The sequence below is a fragment of the Trachemys scripta genome, chromosome 9 (assembly GCF_013100865.1).
Source record: "Trachemys scripta elegans isolate TJP31775 chromosome 9, CAS_Tse_1.0, whole genome shotgun sequence".
Classification (NCBI taxonomy): domain Eukaryota; kingdom Metazoa; phylum Chordata; order Testudines; family Emydidae; genus Trachemys; species Trachemys scripta.
The window spans coordinates 47,195,014-47,214,287 of record NC_048306.1 but is presented as its reverse complement, the minus strand read 5'-3'; the positions used below and the strand labels follow the sequence as shown (position 1 = coordinate 47,214,287).

The following is a 19,274-nucleotide window of genomic DNA, read 5'->3' as shown; positions in this document are numbered from 1 at the left end:
CTTATGACACCCTTTTAGATACCTGAAAACTGCTATCATGTCCCCTCTCAGTCTTCTCTTTTCCAAACTAAACAAACCCAATTCTTTCAGCCTTCCTTCATAGGTCATGTTCTCAAGACCTTTAATCATTCTTCTGTTTGACTTTTGTTGCCAGTAACTGTATGATCTCATTTTGAATTGTTTTTCCAAGGTGGTGGTGTGTGTACATTTCTTGGGTGGTGACCCTTCTTTGATGCTCCTGGAGTACAGCATCAAACTCAGCCATCAGCTCCACAGTTTTAAGGAAGTTTCCATTGTTTGGCACATGCAGCTGATCTGAAGTGCCACACAGTGCAAGGTTTTGAGTAGCACGCATTCTCACAATGGCAATGAGCCTTTTCAGAACATTTTGCTAGTAAAGAGACTCTGATGCAATCTTCTCTTGATGCTGATCATCTATGGTGGCCTTTAACCTTATTCTCATCTCAAACTCTTTCCACCTATGGAATGCTTTCTGGAGATTTGCTGCCTTCTCGTGGCATGTCAGATTTCTAGCCAGATTTTTCCAGTTCTTTGTTCCTGTAGAACCCAATGTGGCTGGAACATTAGACTGGAAGAGTTTGCAACAAAAACAGTATGCAGCATTCTGGGTTTTTGAGTACATAAGCCATGGCCTCTCCACTTTGTCACCATTGGGGATTTCACGCTAGTAATGTGTTGGATGGAAATTTCTATTTTCATTGTCTTTGGGGAACGTGAAGTTTTTCACTTGCTGTGGCCCATGCAGTACAAGGAAGTCCCTTAGGCTACTGCTCAAGTGGGTCCACAATCCTGGATCATCTCGATTTAAGGAACAAAACTCCGCAGCAGCTGTTTCTTGCACTTCCATCACACTCTTCTCTGATCTACACTTTTCTTCAGGAATGTGCCTGGTTACATCCATTTGAGATGGAGGTATGGATGCTGCAGTAGCTGCCAGGTCACCTGCACTCTGACTAACTGGAAGATCAGGCATCTCCTCACCACTCACATCCTCACTGGGGCCGGAAGGCTCACCATGAATATTTGTGTCTATGTATCTCAGGAGAGCTCCTTCCTGCTTAGATAGAAAAGCTTCCTTTGCTTTCTTTCTTTTTCTGAATGCTGCCTCAGAGGGGCGGTTTCTTCTTTCACTCATGACTGCTGTTCTGTGCCAGCTGTAGTGGCTCTCAACACTCTATTGAAGGGGACTAATAAGCAGGCTGGTAGCAGGGCCTGAGTGAGGGAAGATATCAGCGTCTTAAGGGCCTAACTGGCTCCTACTACTTCAGTTGACTTAGGGTTACCATATTGGAGCCCCTGAAAAAGAGGACACTCCAAGGGGCCCCGGCTCCGCCCCAACTCCGCCCCTTCCCCAAAGTCCCCACCTCAACTCTGGCCCCTCCCCTGAACTCTCCAACCCCCTGCTCCTCCCCCTCTCCTGCTTCCCGCGAATCAAATGTTCGCGGGAAGCCTGAAACAGGCAGGCAGCAAGCAAGCTGGGGCTGGGGAGGGACGGGGGGCGTGAGGAGACATGGCCCAGTCCGGCCCCTCCAGCCGAGCGGCTCCCTCCGGCATCCAGCTAAGAGGCTCTGGCCCCGGCGGCTCCAACCCAGCTCGGGCCCTGGGGCGCCGGCCGAGCACCCCCAGCCCCAGTCGCTCCAACTCGGCTTGGGCCCTGGTTCTGGCCAGCGGCCGAGCACCCCCAGCTCCGGTCGCTCCGGCTAGGCTCGGGCCCCAGTTCCGGCCGCCGGCCAGTGGCCGAGCACCCCCGGCCCCACCGGTCCCGGCCAAGCAGCTCCGTCCCGGCCCCGCCCCTGGCCGAGCACTCCCAGCCCTGGTCACTCCGGCCCAGCTCGGCTCAGGCCCCGGTTCCAGCCAACGGCCGAGCACCCCCGGCCCCACTGGCCCAGCCGAGCACCTCTGGCCTGGCCCTGGCCGAGCGGCGCTGGCCGAGCAGCCCCAGCCCTGGTCCCAGCAGCTCTGGATCGGCTCGGGCCCTGGTTCCGGCCGAGCACCCCCAGCCCAGCCCCGGCCAGCGGCCGAGAACCCCCGGCCCCACCAGCCCCGGCCGAGTGACTCCGGCCTGGCCCCAGCCCTGGCCGAGCAGCGCCAGTCGGCAGCATCCCAGCTCACAGCCGCCTCCTCCCGGGCTCCGGTTGCTGCTGCGCTGGGGAGAGTGGCGGGAGCCAGGAAAGTTGAACCCTGGGGAGGAGGCGGTCCCCTTACCATGCCTCCCTTTTTTCCCGGACATGTTCGGCTTTTTGGAAATTCCTCCCAGACGGGGATTTGAGGACCAAAAAGCCGGCCATGTACGGGAAAATCCGGATGTATGGTAACCCTAGTTGATTGCCTGTTCTTCTCAAGTGAGTTCAGGGAAGCAGCAGGAAACAGGAAGCTCCCGCAGAAGCTGGTGTTAATCAGTCCAGGCTCCTGGGGGTGCTAGAGAGGTACATAAGAGGCTCCTCCTCCTCTCTCTCCCTGCAGCTCCTGCTGCTTTCTGTTATTCCCTCTCACCTTTTCTCCTGCCTGCCTGTTATGTCTCTTGTGCCCTCCTTCCTCCAGCACAGCACTTCACCATCTCTGTGCACCTAGACAGGGTCGGCTCCAGGCACCAGCCTGGCAAGCAGGTGCTTGGGGTGGCCACTCTGGAGAGGGGCGGCATGTCCAGCTATTCGGCGGCAATTCGGCGGACGGTCCCTCACTCCTGCTCGGAGCGAAGGACCTCCTGCCAAATTGCCGCCGCAGATCGCGATCACAGCTTTTTTTTTTTTTTGGCTGCTTGGGGCAGCCAAAACCCTGGAGCCGGCCCTGCACCTAGAGCAGAGAGAATACATATGCACCAGCAGCAGACACAGTTTTCTACACTCTGGGCGGCCGCCTCAGTTCACCTGATGGTAAGGCCAGCCCTGCTCAGGCCCTAACCAGTGGGATCATACCAGAGCAGGCACATCAGAATGTCTTTCCAGTTTGGGGGCTGGGTAGGAGGAGGGGAAAAGAAGGGACATCGTTTGTGCTTTACAACATTTGGCTGGTTTGGTTTAGTTTCTTTAGGGAGGCGCATTGCAAAATACAGTATTTACTTTTTAAAACAATTTGCACTAGAGTCCCCTGTTCTCTTTGTTGGAACTAACAGTTTGCTCAGTCTACTGCAAGTTATCCTTAGCTTTGTTCTGTGATATGAAAAAGCTTTTGGCTTCAGGATTGAAAACATGCATGAATGAGCAATGACAGAACTTCCACGGTGCATTGGGCTAATTCACTAGTCTGGGGACCTGTAGCGATGTGACAACTCATGGGTGCGGTGCCTCCTGCTGGTCGTCTCAGGAATTAGCTCTTGTTCAGCTTGGAACACCCTCTGTTGGCCGGTGTCTCACCTGCCTCTGGCCCCCGTGTCCTTCCTGGACCCTGGTGCCCCTTACCCTCTGGGTTCTGCCCCCAGCAGTAACCCACAGTCTGAGTCTCCCCTCCCAGGGGAACCCCCAACCCTCTAACCCCACCTTGCTTCAGTGGCTACTGCCAGTCATTATCTAGCCCCCGCTCACTGGGGAAAACTGCAGTCTGTAAAAGGCCACTCATCATTGGCAAGGGGGGATCGGACCAGCTGCCTCTGCTTAACCCCAGGCTGCTCCTCCCAGCCCCCTGTACCTGCATAGGCCTCTATCAAGGTCTGCAGCCTGGGGAGTTGCTAGGCTGGAGCTCCTCAGCTCCTCCTCCCTTTCCCCAGCACTGCTCTGTCTCAAGTGCCCTTCTCCCTCTGAAGCTGGAGGGAGAGTGTGTCTAGCTCCTGGCTCATAGCCCTTTTATCAGGGCCAGCTGAGGTCTGATTGGGGCGTGGCCCAGCTATGGCTGCTTCCCCAATCAGCCTAGCTTTTAGCTCGCAGCCCCAGCCCCAGCCCTCTCTCCAGGCTGGCAGTAACCCTTTCCAGACCAGGGAACGGGGGACTACCCCGCTACAGGACCAGAGTGTCCCGAGGCCCGCCGGGGATATCAGCTGGCGGCTCCTTCATGGGGCCGTGAGCACGGGCGTGTACTTGGCGCGGTTTACCCCTGTCCCGGACACCTGTCCTTTCTGCGGCGTGAGGGAGACCCTGGCTCACGTTTACTTAGAGTGTGCCAGGTTGCAGCCCCTACACCGGCTCCTCACCGATATTATGTTACGTTTTTGGTTACACTTTTCCCCTCACCTTCTCATTTATGCACTCCCTATCCGTGGCCCTACAAAGTCGCGGGACCTCCTGGTCAACTTCCTCTTGGCACTGGCTAAACAGGCCATCTATAAAACCAGGGAGAGGAGGTTGGCCGATGGAGGTTCCTGTGACTGTGGGGCCTGTTTCCGATCCTCTGTCCGTTCACGGATCCGAGCGGAGTTCCTCTGGGCGGCGTCCACTGGCTCCCTTGACGCCTTTGAGGAGCAGTGGGCGCTGTCCGGGGTTCTCTGCTCGGTGTCCCCGTTTGGTTCTCTTCTTTTGACCCTTTGACCACACTCCTGTCCCTGTTTTACATTAGTTGTCCCCCGTAATTATTTGAGTTCCAGGCCCTGTGGATCCTCCCCTTAGGCTGGGGGGGGATCCTTTAGCAGTGGGCGGGCTTACGCCCGCCCACTTCCCGGAACCCAATAGGTACAGGACCAGAGTGCAAATTTTGGATCAGCTAACAAGTGAAAAGGGTGTGTGGTGGCCTCATCCACCACATTTTGGTATATTGCAAAACCACTCGACTACTCAGTGCAGTTTGTTGGGATTGGGAGACCCAACTCAAGAGAGGACCTGGACTGGAACAGCAAGGGGATTGCAGCTCAGGATCAAAGTGAATTGGCAGAAACTCTGAATTTGAATGACTGGAAACTGGGTACCCTTCCCCTCTCCAGAGGGAATAGGGCTGAAGTTGATTTTTGGTCTAATGGGTGGGAAGGAGCTCTCAAAACAAATGGCTGTCTTGGGGCATCCAGATGAAAGAGCACTCACAGCAGCAGGTATATGCTGAGGGTCCATTTGTTTCTCACAAGATCTGCACTGCTCATTCCTTGCCCTTACATTTAAAAGGTGCATATTTAGTCCCAAGTTCTCAACCACACAGCATGCTGTGTCTGTGGCTCTTTGAGATGGCACATCTTTGACATTAATAACATCAGTTGCCCACCAGCGTGATAGAAATGATGCACTCCTAATGGCATCTTTCTTGGAAGGGAGCTGAAAGGCTGTTGTGCTATTAGTGAAAATGCATGGTAAAATCTTTCCCATCTCTGACTGCATGAGGGGCAATGGAACCTAGTTTCAGCAGGTTCTGTAATCCATGCCCTAAGGAGCACGGACAATGGGTTCCTCTTTTGTTACAAAAGAGGGTGTTCTCTGCAGGAGGGCAGAGATCCACTGATACAGCAGGGCAGGAAAGCCCATTAATTGAATGAACAGAATCTAAATTCCCCTATTGCGCGCAGAGGGTGGGTGTGGGAATCCTTTGCATATCCAGGGTTCTGTGAAACTGTCTGGCCCAGGGTTCATCCTATTACATCACCACCATGAGGATGGAGAGAATGTGATATTTGTTGATGGAATGTCTGTGTGGAAATGATTTTGAATCATGTCTTCTCGAGAATGCTCAAACGGAAATTAGGGGGAGTCCTGAGTAGATGTCATCTTTGATTGGCTTCTGAGTGTGGCTTTCAAAAGTAGTCTTCAGGATGCTGGAAGTTGAACCCAAAACACTAGAGCTGAGAGCCAGATGGGTTCAACAAAGAGACCGTCAGCACAGTGGACTGTTCTAATGACCCAGGACAGGTCCGGGATTTTGGGACCTGAGCTTAATTTGTTCCAGCCAGAAAATATTGACCCTAAAAATGATAGGGCAAGAAGTGTGAGGCTGTGATGTCCCTCATGGAAGTCCTGTCTTTAGAAATGGTGTTTCCAGGAAGTACAGCAGAGCACAGTTGCTACCAGTTCCGATTACTTGTGGGCAGGATTGATATCTTTTATGGTACCAGCTTGTCTCTCCCAAAACTGCATTAATTTGGCAGGCAAACTTCCCAAAAGCCCAGCTCTGTATTCCAGTATATGCACATATCTACTTCTTGAGACCAGTGCAGCTAATTTCACAGGAGAAAGGGACAATGAGTGGATATGTTGGTGGCCAGAGTGGAGGTGTTTAGAAAGAATGAGCCTGGGCCCTGATTCAGAAATCCATCTCTATTCAGCAAAGCATGGAAACATATGCTAATGTTAGGCACATGCTTACATCCCCTTGACTTCAAAGCCACTTAAGCAGTACTTTAGTTAAGCCCATGTTTAAATGCTTTGGGGCCATGGATATTAAATTCCTTTGTCAGCCCAGGCCCCCTTAATTTAGCACAGACATTAAATGAGGTGGGGGGAGCAAGGGGACAATGAACATGGAGGGTCAAATTCACCCTGGCACTATGGCGCTCCATTGACTTCACTGGAGTTGAACTCACTTAGGCCAATGCTGAATTGGCTCAGAGCCCGTGGCTGTGTGCCAGAGATGAACAGTAGGAAGGAATTAACTGCCAAGCTTTGATGGACACTTTGAGCTCACAGCTTAACCTTGGAGGGAATTGGTGGGTTTTGGTGTCAGGTAAAAGGTAAAAAAATCACTGAGAGCATAAAGTGCCTGAGAGAGATGACAGCAATCACTTCGCTAAGCATCCTCACTCTTTTCCGTTCTGACCATGCTCACAGAAAAGTCATTCTTCCTTTGCGTGGAAGGAAGCCTGTTTGTTATCCACGTTTAACTGCACAGATGTGGTCCTGGAGTGCTGCACATTTCTTTTGGCTAGAGACAGTACCTGGTGCTGATACAGCTATTTCCTTTTCTCCATCTCCTCCTCTAGCTTTCTTTCTGTCCTTCTCGCACTCCTCCCATTTCCATAGTATTGCCAGTAGGCTGCATCCCACTGCTTTCAAATCTTCTCTGTCCATGTGTAATCCACACAGAAGATTCTTCCTCAAATTTGCAATGCAAACCCCTCAAATGAAGCTTCCTCACGGAAATGTTACAATATCTTTCAGAGCTGGGGGTGGGGGGGTGTTTTCCCCTCAGCCTGCCCCTTCTGAGAGTTGACTTGAACCTGAGAACTCCAGAATGGCTGCCCATCTGTCACAAATGTGGTTATGTGCGTGCATGTTACATGTTTCTGCAGCTCTAACTTAAGGTGTAGTTGTGTTTTTACCAGGCCTCTGCTGTTTCCTTCCAGAACGTTTTACCAGTTTGAAGCAGCGTGGGACAGCTCCATGCATAACTCCCTGCTGTTGAACCGAGTCACCCCTTACAGAGAGAAAATCTTCATTACCCTGTCTGCTTACATTGAGGCAAGAACCTTCCCGTGTTCCTTAACCTGCCTGTCAGCGCACAGAGTAGGCAATATGGTCTGTGAGATCAAGGTTCTTCCACCTCCCCTCTACTCCAGTCCCTGGCATGAGCTACTCCAGTTCTTCCAAGTAACTCAAGATGTTTGTGCAATGTACACTATGCCTCACGTGCAGACAGTTCTTAGACTGCCAGATAACCCAGAGCTGCAGGGCCTGAGTCCCCACTCCAGCATGCCAGTTTTACAGTAGGGTAGCTCCACTGAAATTGGTGCAGTGCAGAATTAGAACCATCAGGCTCTGCTGGGAACATTGCTACACCTCTGGCAGTAACAGGGCATAAGGGGTGCTCATTGCCAAAGCCGATACAGGCTGCTACTCCACACCCTGTGCAGGTGGGAGGGAGGGAGTGCAGCCACCACCAACACAGCAGCCCACCAGCCTGAACACCAGAACCAATGCTTGGGAGAAAGTTAGAATCTGAGTCATGCCCTGCAGGAGAAAGGCAGGGGGCTACTTAACATTCATTGAGCATGTTCCTGAAAAGGCAGAGCCCATTTTAAAGTGCCCTTGCTTGGTTTAGGCCTAGTTTTTCTGAAGACTATTAACTCTGTGAGAACAGGCATTTTCTCTAAGGTTGGCCCTTCCCTCCCAAAAGCTATTTATCAGAGTGGTGGAGAAATCTTCTTGCAGAAGCCCAGGACCAAGGGAGCAGAATGGCTTGGCATAATGGAGAATCAAGCCCACAACCCTCTGCTGAATATTCTTTATACAGTAGGCAGTTTGGTCTTTGCGAAGTCCCAAGTGTAAAGCAGGAAAGAAGTAATCCAGTTAATATCCACTTTCCCTGGGCATGCTTGAGTCATTCTAGAATGGCCAGCCTCATAGTTTGAGGCATGTATATTAGGAAATGACATATGATAAAGCCATGAAATCACCATTGTCTAGTCACATGTGCTCTTCTCTCTGAATATGGACCACTCAGACACAGTGGTCTTTACTAACATTACAGACACTGTCATCCCTCACTCAAATTGATGGGGAGGAGTTGACGTTAGCCTCATTACGAGCCATCTCCATAATTCTCCCTTCATCCTCTTTCTCCACCCTACTGCAGATGGAGAACTGCACCCAGCCAGCTGTGATCACCAAAGATTTCTGCATGGTCTTCTACTCCAGAGATGCCAAACTTCCAGCATCTCGCTCCATCCGCAATCTCTTTGGCAGCGGGAGCCTGCGAGCCTCGGAGAGGTAGAGGAATCTCCTTTCCTTTTTAAAAGGAGGAAGGAAGACACTGAAGAATAATTAGCAATGGTTATTAACAGTGACAATGTCTTAGTTGTCCATAGTGCTAGTCACCCCAAACCTTCCCAAGGTACTTAGGCCCAAATCCTCAAAGGTATTTGGGCACCTAGCAGCTTTTAAATATCCCACTAGGCTTCTATCTGCATCAAATACTTTTGCAAATCTGGCCCTTACCACTCTATTAAGTGAATAAACTAGTTCCACACACTGCAGGTTCTTCTTCGAGTGATTGTTCACGTCCATTACACATTAGGTGTACGCGCGCCGCGTGCACGGACATCGGAAACTTTTTCCCTTAGCGGCTCCCGTCGGGCCGGCAGGGCCCCCTCCTTCCCGCCAAAGCGGCGCCCCGCTCCAGGGTATATATATCCCTGCCGACCCGACCCCTCCAGTTCCTTCTTACCGTCCGTGGCGGTATTGGAACAACTCTGTCTCTCGTCTGAGAGTGTCCCTTAGCAATAGTCATTAGTGTTATTTAGCAGTTATCAGTTAGTTTGTAGTAGTGTTGAGCCAGTAGTTAACAGCTCATTAGGGTACTTAAAGTTCCTGCTGTGGTTGTTTGTTCAACCCCGGCACCGGCCCTGGGCGGCGGGGCATGCCTCACGCCCAAGGCTTCAAGGCTTGTGCCACGTGCTACAGGCCTATGCCATTGAGCGACCCCCATGCCTCGTGTCTCCGCTGCCTGGGGGAGGCTCACCAGAAAGAGCGCTGCAAGATCTGCAAGGCCTTTAAGCCCAGAACTAAGAAAGAAAGAGACTTTCACCTTAAGCAGCTGCTCATGGAGACGGCATTATAGCCCTCCACTTCGGCGGCACCGTCTGCCTCCGTGCGGAGCGCCCCGGCATCGGTACGGGAACCGGCGCCGGCGGGTCACCCGAAGCCCACGGCACCGACCCAACGGGGACATATACAACGCCGGTCGTCTTCGCCGGCAAAAGCGAAGGGCCAACCTAAGGCCCGAGGACGCTCCCCGCACAAGAGGGCGGCACCGGTGAAGACCTCGAGTGCCCCTAAGGCCTGTACGGCCCCAGCACAGACCCCGGTAGTGGCTCCAGCGCCGAAAGGCCCGTCAAGCCCCGGGATGGACGCGTCGAGTGAGGATGAAGGGCTGGAGGAGCTCTTGGAACAGCCCTCCACTCCGGACACGTTTGAGGCAGCTAAGGACCTCATTGCATTGTCCGTCGAGGCCCCTACACGCGCTGAGGACGCTCCGCTGAAGCTGCCGCACAGAGGCAAGCCGGCGATGGTGCGCCCATCACGGTCGCCGTCTCAGCACCGTTCCAGGAACCGGTCCCGGTCGAGCTCCGCCTCGGTGGACTCCCGGTTGCCCTCGGCGCAGGAAGCACTGCAGCAGTCGGGCTTCAACAAGCGGTCGGCACCGACTCAGCAACCCAGCACGAGTCGGCACCGCGAAGAGTCGGCGGTACGTTACCCGATGCCGACCAGCCGTAGTCGTTCCCGGTCCCGCGATCACCGGTACCGTTCCAGGTCCAGGTCGGCGAGACGCTATTCCAGATCCTGGTCGCGAAGGCGCTACTCCCCAAACCCGGACCGGCACCATCCTACGGCTCCGCCGTGGCCTTCCAGGTCACCGTCCGTGGTCTCGGGGACTGACTCGGACCGGTACGGCGGGTATGCCCATAGATCACAGGCCAGCAGGGACTACGGCCATTCTCAGTGGGGCCAACCGAGCCAATGGCCATTCTGGACACCCTGGGCCTACAACCAGCAAGGGCCCCCATCGAAGGCCTCGAGATCCGGGCCATCGGGGTACCGATCCCGCTCCCCGCGGCACCGCCCGCCATCGCATAAGGAGGCAACGGTCTCTAGACCACCGGAGCGGGAAGGAGTGGACTCGGCACCGAGTACGGTACCGTCCCAGTCCCACACTGCGGGTCAGGCCCCAGAGGAGCAACTGGTCGATGCCGGGTTGCAGGACAATGAGGATGGGCAGAAGGCCCCGACCTCTTCCTCCTCGCCAGATGAGGCAGTAGCGGGCACAATGGTGTCCGGCCCTCCCCCGATTGACCATCGGGCGCACCAAGACCTGCTTCGCCAGGTAGCCCTCAATCTGGGCTTGCAAGCGGAGGAGACCGTAGAACAGGAAGACCCCATGGTCAATATCCTGAGCCCGGAGGGCCCCTCCAGAGTCGCTCTCCCGATTATATGGACAGTACAGTCCAACTATAAGACAGTGTGGCAAATGCCGGCCTCCAGTGCACCGACTGCAAGAGGCGTGGAGAGGAAATACTTCGCCCCATCTAGAGGGTTTGACTTCCTCTTTTTACACCCGTCCCCTTGTTCGCTGGTGGTCTCGGCGGTCAACGAGAGAGAACGTCATGGCCAGCAAGCTCCTGCCCCCAAGGGCAAGGAAGCTAAGCGATTGGACTTGTTCGGGAGGAAAGTCTATTCATCTGGGGGCCTTCAACTGAGGATCGCCAATCAGCAGGCGATTCTAAACAGGCACAATTTTAACTCTTGGGCATCAGTCGCCAAGTTTAAGGACTCCCTCCCACCTGACACACATCAGGAGTTCACGGCCCTGGTGGACGAGGGGATGGCGGTGGCCAAGACCTCATTGCAGGCCTCCCTTGACTCAGCCGACGCTGCGGCTAGAACAATTGCGTCAGGAGTCGTGATGAGGCGTTCGGCGTGGTTGCAGGCTTCAGGTCTCCCGCCAGAGGTGCAGACCACACTGCAGGACCTCCCGTTTGAAGGTTCGGGCTTGTTTTCCAACCAAACGGACGCCAGGCTACATAGCCTTAAGGACTCGCGAGCAACCCTTAAGTCGTTGGGTATGCACACCCCGGTGACGCAGCGTAAGCCCTTTAAACCCCAGCCACCGCAAAGGCAATACCACCCTCGCCCCCGGCACGAACCATACCGCCGTTGAGGCAGGGATAACAGGCGGAGACGTAACAATACGCCTAACCAGGGCCAGAGTCACGGCCAGGGCAAGCCGCAGCCAGGGAATAAACCAGGCTTTTGAAGCTACGCCCGAGGACAGCGTACCACATTCTATACCGGATCCTCCTCTGATTTTCAAGGACCGCCTGTCCCATTTCTACCGGGCATGGTCGTGCATAACATCGGACCGCTGGGTCCTGCGCACAGTGAAGGCGGGCTATACCCTCCAGTTTTCCTCGCCCCCTCCCTGCCATCCCCCTTCCCCGTCCCTCTTCAGGGACCCCTCTCACGAGCAACTTCTCACGCAGGAGGTTCGGACCCTTCTCGCTGCAGGAGCAGTAGAAGAGGTCCCACCAGACCTAAGGGGAAAAGGATTCTACTCCAGATACTTCCTGATCCCCAAGGCAAAAGGGGGCCTCCGTCCTATTTTGGACCTGCACGATCTAAACAAGTTTCTGATCAAAGCGCGCTTCCGTATGGTCTCCCTTGGAACTATTATCCCATCCCTGGATCCGGGGGATTGGTACGCTGCCCTCGATATGAAAGATGCCTATTTTCACATCGCAATCAATCCGGCCCACAGGCGGTTCCTGCGCTTCGTTGTCAACCAGCGCCATTTCCAATTTACTGTCCTGCCCTTCGGCCTGGCATCAGCACCACGAGTGTTCACGAAATGCATGTCCGTGGTAGCAGCCTTCCTTCGAAAGAGAAGGATGCGCGTGTTCCTGTACTTGGACGATTGGCTTCTCGCGGGCAGGTCGGAGGCCGAGGTCCGATCTCACGTGACGCTGGCCTTGCAGACGTTCGACAAGCTCGGCCTCCGGGTCAATGTGCCCAAGTCCACGTTAGTCCCCACACAGAGACTGGACTTTATAGGTGCGACCCTGGACTCGGTGGCCACGCAGGCAAGCCTACCAGAGGCACGGTTCCTGACAATTCAGAGGGCCGTAAGCTCAGTCCAAAAATTCCCCACGACAACGGCAAGGTGTTGCATGCAGCTCCTGGGGCATATGGCAGCTTGCACACACGTGGTCAGACATGCTCGCCTAAGGCTCCGGCCTTTACAGTTGTGGTTCGCCCAAACAGAGACCCATTGGATCAAGTAGTAACGATCCCAAGCCAGGTGTTGGGCTCGCTCCGCTGGTGGCTCGATCAACAATAGGTCTGCAAAGGGATCCCCTTCGCTGCCCCACAGCCCACTCTGACGTTGGTAACAGATGCATCGGACCTGGGTTGGGGAGCGCATCTGGGGGAACTTCGGACCCAAGGGCTGTGGTCCAGAGAAGACAAGCTGCTTCACATCAATCTGAAGGAGCTAAGAGCGGTTCACCTAGCCTGTCAGACCTTCCACGCCACCATAGAAGGTCACAGCGTGGAAGTCCTGACGGACAACACTACCGCCATGTTCTATATAAACAAGCAGGGCGGGTCCCGGTCTTCTCCCCTCTGTCGCGAGGCACTCCAATTATGGGACTTCTGTATAGCCCATGCGATCCACCTCATCGCGACGTATATTCCGGGGATCTTAGCGGACCGCCTCAGCCGATCCTACCGAATGCACGAATGGACGTTGAGGCGAGACGTCCTGCATTCAATCTTCCGGAGGTGGGGCTTTCCCCGGGTGGATCTATTCGCCACCAGGGACAACAGTCAATGCCCTCAGTTCTGCTCATTCCAGAACCTCAGCCGGGGATCATTAGCAGATGCCTTCACGATCCCGTGGGGAGGGAGCCTGAGATATGCCTTCCCTCCGTTCCCACTCATACACAAGGTTCTCCTCAAGACCCGCAGGGACAGGCGACAGTCATACTCATAGCCCCGGCCTGGCCACGCCAGCATTGGTTCACGTCCCTGCTGGAATTGTCCATAGCCGACCCAATCACCCTCCCCCTCCATCGCGACCTAGTCACACAAGACAAAGGTCGCCTACTCCACCCGAACCTGTCTTCGCTACATCTCACGGCATGGTATCTCTCTGGCTGAACGATGCAGAACACAGGTGCTCTCACCAGGTTCAACAAATCCTCCTTAATAGTAGGAAGCCCTCTACAAGAGCGACCTACCTGGCAAAATGGAAAAGGTTCTCCCACTGGTGCGAGCCTCAATGCATACAGCCTTTACAAGCCTCAGTTCCGTCGATCTTGGACTACCTACTGCACCTCAAGAATCAAGGGCTTGCGCCCGCCTCGATTAGAGTGCATTTAGCCACCATTTCGGCTTTCCATCCGGGAGAGTTGGGAGTGTCAGTGTTCTCCAACTCCACAGTGGCCCGATTCCTCAAGGGGCTGGAAAGGGTGTTTCCCTACTCGCGCCCGCCTGTCCCGGCGTGGAGTCTGAATCTAGTCCTAACAAGACTCATGAGTCACCCCTTTGAGCCCCTAGCCACTTGCTCCCTCACGCACCTCTCGTGGAAGGTGGCGTTTCTCGTGGCCATCACGTCGGCTAGAAGGGTATCGGAATTGAGGGCCCTCACTTCGGAACCACCCTATACAGTGTTCCATAAGGATAAAGTGCAACTGAGGCCGCACCCCAAATTCCTTCCAAAAGTGGTATCGCAGTTTCACATGGGGCAGGACATTTGCCTACCGGTGTTCTTTCCTAAACCCCATACGGACCCTCACCACCGCAGCCTACATACCCTGGATGTTCGAAGGGCGTTGGCATTCTACCTGGAACGGACCAGGTCGTTCCGCAGAACACCTCAGCTGTTCATTGCTATTGCGGAACTTATGAAAGGCTTACCTATCTCGACACAGCGCTTGTCGGCATGGATTGTGCATTGTATATGCACCTGTTATGAGCTCGCCAATGTTCTGGCCCCAGAGATCCGGGCCCACTCGACTAGGGCCCAAGCATCTTCAACGGCCTTCTTGGCGCAGGTCCCTATCCAGGAGATCTGTAAGGCTGCCACCTGGTCGTCCGTACATACGTTCACAGCCCACTACGCGATCCATCATCAGACGAGAGAGGACGCGATGGTCGGCCGGGCTGTGCTACAGTCAGTTGTACCTTGACTCCTACCCACCTCCAATGGTAAGCTTGGGAATCACCTAATGTGTAATGGACGTGAACAATCACTCGAAGAAGAAAGAACGGTTACTTACCTTCTGTAACTGTTGTTTTTCAAGATGTGTTGTTCACATCCATTACACTTCCCACACTCCTTCCCCTCTGTCGGAGTCTCCGGCAAGAACCGGAGAGGTCGGGTCGGCAGGTATATATATACCCTGGAGCGGGGCGCCGCTCTGGCGGGAAGGAGGGGGCCCTGCCGGCCCGACGGGAGCCGCTAAGGGAAAAAGTTTCCGACGTCCGTGCACGCGGCGCGCGTACACCTAATGTGTAATGGACGTGAACAACACATCTCGAAGAACAACAGTTACAGAAGGTAAGTAACCGTTCTTTCCTTATCAGAGGATCCTGATTTATTGATGTAATTGATTCCAGAGGAGCTCTGTGTTTGTCATGCAGAGGGTGGGATAACCAGAGCTGGCCAGGAAATGATTATTTTCTCCTGCAAAAAAGGGTTGATGAAAAAGATTTGTTCATTGTTGTTGAAAGTTTTCAGGTTTTTATCAAGAAAGTGTTTTGGTTTAAAACTATTACCAAATACCAAACAAAAGTTGTTTTTTTTTGACAAAAACCTGAACTTTATTAACTAAAACAGAATTTCTTTTTGCAAACATGTCTTGAGAGTGCGATTCAGGGCTGGAAAAGTTATGATGTCTGTTGTGGAGGGCTTTTATTTTGTTTGCTGGTTTGTATTTTTTAGGGTTGAAAAAGCAGTCTGTTCTATCATGTTATTGCACTGTGAAATGAAACTGTGCTGGGCCACCCAGAGCATGGGGTGAGGGCTTTGTTATGTTTGTAAGAAACTAAATGGAATAGCCTGTTCTGAGGGGTTGGATTGGTAACATAGCCTTGAACAAGCTGCATCAAGTGCAGTCCTATAACAAGGATATCACAGGAAATATATTCTGTCTGGCACAGCTAGAAATCATGCACCTGGTTCCCCACGGCCTCACACCTTGTGTAGACAGTGAAATTTGTGCATAGTGGGTGAGTGTGAAATGCTACTGTTCTGATCTGGATAGGGGCAAATGATTGTACTCACTTCATAGGGGAAAATGATTATATAAAGTGCAAAGTCATGAAGAATCAGGCCCTGTGTTTCCTGGTGATTGTGCAGTGCTGCATGTTCATGTGCATTGTTCTCTGCCAGAAGGGACATGAGAACAGGGACTAACGCTGAGGTTCTGGAATGGTCTATAATTATCTTTCTCTCCTTTCCTTCCTCCCTTGTCCGGAAATAGAGAAATCAGTGCATTATAACAGCCCCAGGATCCAGATACTGTGTGCCATGGGAGGATGCTGGCTAACCTGGTTATCTAGTAGTGGCACAGTGTGCTGGGGCTGTAGGATTGCTGTTCTCAAGCTGGCAAGGAAGAGGAAGTACCTCATGACCGCCACCTACCCACTCAGCCAGCACAGAGGCAGCACTGATGGGCTCTGAAGGGATCCATGTCCAGTCCTTTGCTCCCAGGATTTTCCCTGGGAGAAAAGAAGAATCACTTGAGGTTGTTCAATGCACTACTAACCCTTTGTTGCAATGTGCTAGAGAGCAGGAAGTGGACTCAGTCCCAGGACTGCAGGCCCCACTAAATGAGCATGAAGATTCAGGAGGAGAATTTGAAGGACATTGCCAGAGCAAGAGCTTGTTCAACGCTCTTCTAACAAATTTTGTACCTCATTGTTATTGCTGGCTAGTCGCTTAGTAATGAGAACTAAGGTACACCCAGCATTGTCACAGCTGGGACATGAGCCCCATTTCCCTAGATGCCACCTCCCAGTCACTGCCTCCCTCAGAAGAGGGGCTGTGTGAGGAGCATCTGTCCTCAGCAGTGTGTAACCTGTTGCCTTCTGTTTGCTTGCAGTAACCGTGTGACTGGGGTGTATGAGCTCAGCCTTTGCCGTGTGGCTGATGCCGGCAGTCCAGGTGGGAAGTTCATCTCTATCTCTGGGTTGCTTTAGGGGTTATTTCCCCCATGGGGACTCCATTGCTGGAACTTAAAGGGGACCAAAACCCCTGGGATTCATTTTGGGGTTGGATTGTTTTGGCTACTTATTTTGTAAAAGGACTTAAACTTTGGGGGTCAAATCCATCCCTGGTGTAATGCCATTGGCTTAAGTGGATTAATATGTGTGGCCCTTTCTGTCTTCATTAGATGACAGGTTGTGAAGGTCAGCACCTGCAGCACTCCAGCATGCTGCATGGGGGGAGGGAGGGGAGCGGAAGGAGATGGAGAACAGCTAGTCTATGCATGTCGTTATCTCCCCAAACTCTGACACACACACACACACACACACACAAAATACTGTGCTGCAGTGCAGGTATATGGAGCATATCTGCAATTAGATGTGCATCACCGTAGGCCATTCTCCATCTTACCAGCCCCAGCCTCCAATCTAAAGGCTGGAACAATGATCTCTAAAGTGGAGAGCTTCTCTCCTTCAGGTATGCAGAGACGACGCAGGCGTGTGCTGGACACCTCTGTTGCATATGTGCGGGGTGAGGAGAACCTGGCTGGGTGGAGACCTCGAAGTGACAGCCTCATCCTGGATCATCAGTGGGAACTGGAGAAACTCAGCCTCCTACAAGAGGTAAGACTGCACCCTAGAAACCTATTGCCAGGAACTTCAGTCAACCAATGGCCCTTGACTTGTAATGGTCAAATGCAAGGTCAAACATCCTGTTTAACTGGCAGCTCCTCCTACCCATGTCCACTAAGGTGTGTCTGATGCTTTGCCTTTGAGGTACACTAGAAGCGGATACAACATGCAACTGCTGGTGCTGCGTTCCTGCCATTTGACTCCATCCCCATGGCTCCTCTTGCAGAGATCAAGCACTGGTGTGTGGCAATTTGGACCTACGAAGCTTTAGCAGGGAGGGCTGTGCAGAGGTCTCTTATGTTCTCCTTTGAGTGCTTGCTTTATTAATCCAAGTGGGATGGATTGCACCCTCAACAAATTCGCGGATCAGACTAAGCTGGGAGGAGAGGTAGATATGCTGGAGGGCAAGGATAGGGTCCAGAGTGACCTAGACAAATTGAAGGATTGGGCCAAAAGAAATCTGATGAGGTTCAACAAGGACAAGTGCAGAGTCCTGCACTTAGGGATGGAAGAATCCCATGCACTGCTACAGGCTGGGGACCGACTGGCTAAGTGGCAGTTCTGCAAAAAAGGACCTGGGGATTACAGTGGACAAGAAATTGTATATGAGTCAACAGTGTACTCTTGTTGCCAAGAAGGCTAATGGCATACTGGGATGCATTAGTAGGAGCATTGCCAGCAGATCAAGGGAAGTGATTATTCCTTTGTATTGGGCACTGGTGAGGCCACATCTGGAGTATTCCTTCCAGTTTTGGGGCCCCCACTACAGAAGGGATGTGGATGAATTGGAGAGAGTCCAGCAGAGGACAATGAAAATGATTAGGGTGGTGGGGCACATGACTTACGAGGAGAGGCTGAGGGAACTGGACTTATTTAGTCTGCAGAAGAGAAGAGTGAGGGCGGATTTGATAGCAGCCTTCAACAACCTGAAGAGGGGTTCCAAAGAGGATGGAGCTAGGCTGTTCTCAGTGGTGGCAGATGACAGAACAAGAAGCAATTGTCCCAAGTTGCAGTGGGAGAGGTCTAGGTTGGATATTAGTGTCGGGGACTTTTTAACCCAGACGGCAAGGTTCGTTGTCTGACCGCAGAGTGAGAGACAGGCAACACCAGCAAGGTCCAATACAAGCTCTTTATTGAAGAGTGCACACAACAATAGAGAGCGGCCCGTCTCCAGAGAGAACCAGCCCCGATTACAATAACTAGTAAGGTTATATAGACAGTTTTGTCGCGTCATAGTTAAAACAACCCAACCCCCCTTTATTAGTTAGAAAGCTTCTAATATTCATGCATATCTATCTTCTTTGACACTACAAACAATTCGTGATGCCTCAGCAACTTCTTATGAGCTTTGTTGTCATGCACCAGAAACTGGGAGAAAGGAGGGAGTTAAGAACAGAAACAGGGAGTGGAGACTGCAAGTCTCCATATGTCCAAACAAACCGTTCCTAGTACATTTGGTACAAGAATACGGTCCCCCCTTTATCTCATTCTTTGAAGCCCAAGCAAGCATGTCCTCATGTTTCACAGAGAGACAGGAATGGCCCAGCAACTACAGTTAGCCTAACTTTGGCTAAGCTGGCCAAACAACCTGTTCTATACTCCATTTTCCTTGGACCTAACATTAGGAAACACTATTTCACTAGGAGGATGGTGAAGCACTGAAATGGGTTACCTAGGGAAGTGGTGGAATCTCCTTCCTTAGAGGTTTTTAAGGCCCGGCTTGGCAAATCCTTGGCTGGGATAATTTAGTTGGGGTTGGTCCTGCTTTGAGCAGGGGGCTGGCCTAGATGACCTCCGGAAGTCTCTTCCAACCCTAATCTTCTATGATTCATGTCATTTGCATGTTCAAGAGAAGTGCAAAATTTGTAAGGGTCCTACCGCATGCACTCAAAACGAGAGCCTTGCATGGTGTCAAGCATCAGAGGGATAGCCGTGTTAGTTTGTAACCACAGAAACAATGAGGAGTCTGGTGGCACCTTAAAGACTAAACAGATTTATTTGGGCATAAGCTTTCGATGCATTGAAGAAGTGGGTTTTTTACCCACAAAAGCTTATGCCCAAATACATCTGTTAGTC

At 52.6% G+C, this 19,274-nt stretch overlaps 1 protein-coding gene across 13 annotated transcripts in view; it reads left to right on the top strand.

Moving 5' to 3' along the window:
* KIF1A (kinesin family member 1A) overlaps positions 1 to 19,274 on the top strand; it is a 188,133-nt gene that overhangs the window by 156,706 nt on the left and 12,153 nt on the right. For all 13 annotated transcript variants that reach the window (XM_034781045.1, XM_034781041.1, XM_034781042.1 and 10 more), the window contains 4 exons: positions 7,208 to 7,322; positions 8,437 to 8,570; positions 16,463 to 16,524; positions 17,044 to 17,189. In XM_034781045.1, coding sequence (XP_034636936.1) covers positions 7,208 to 7,322; positions 8,437 to 8,570; positions 16,463 to 16,524; positions 17,044 to 17,189 — 457 coding nt within the window. The remainder of the gene's footprint in view (positions 1 to 7,207; positions 7,323 to 8,436; positions 8,571 to 16,462; positions 16,525 to 17,043; positions 17,190 to 19,274) is intronic.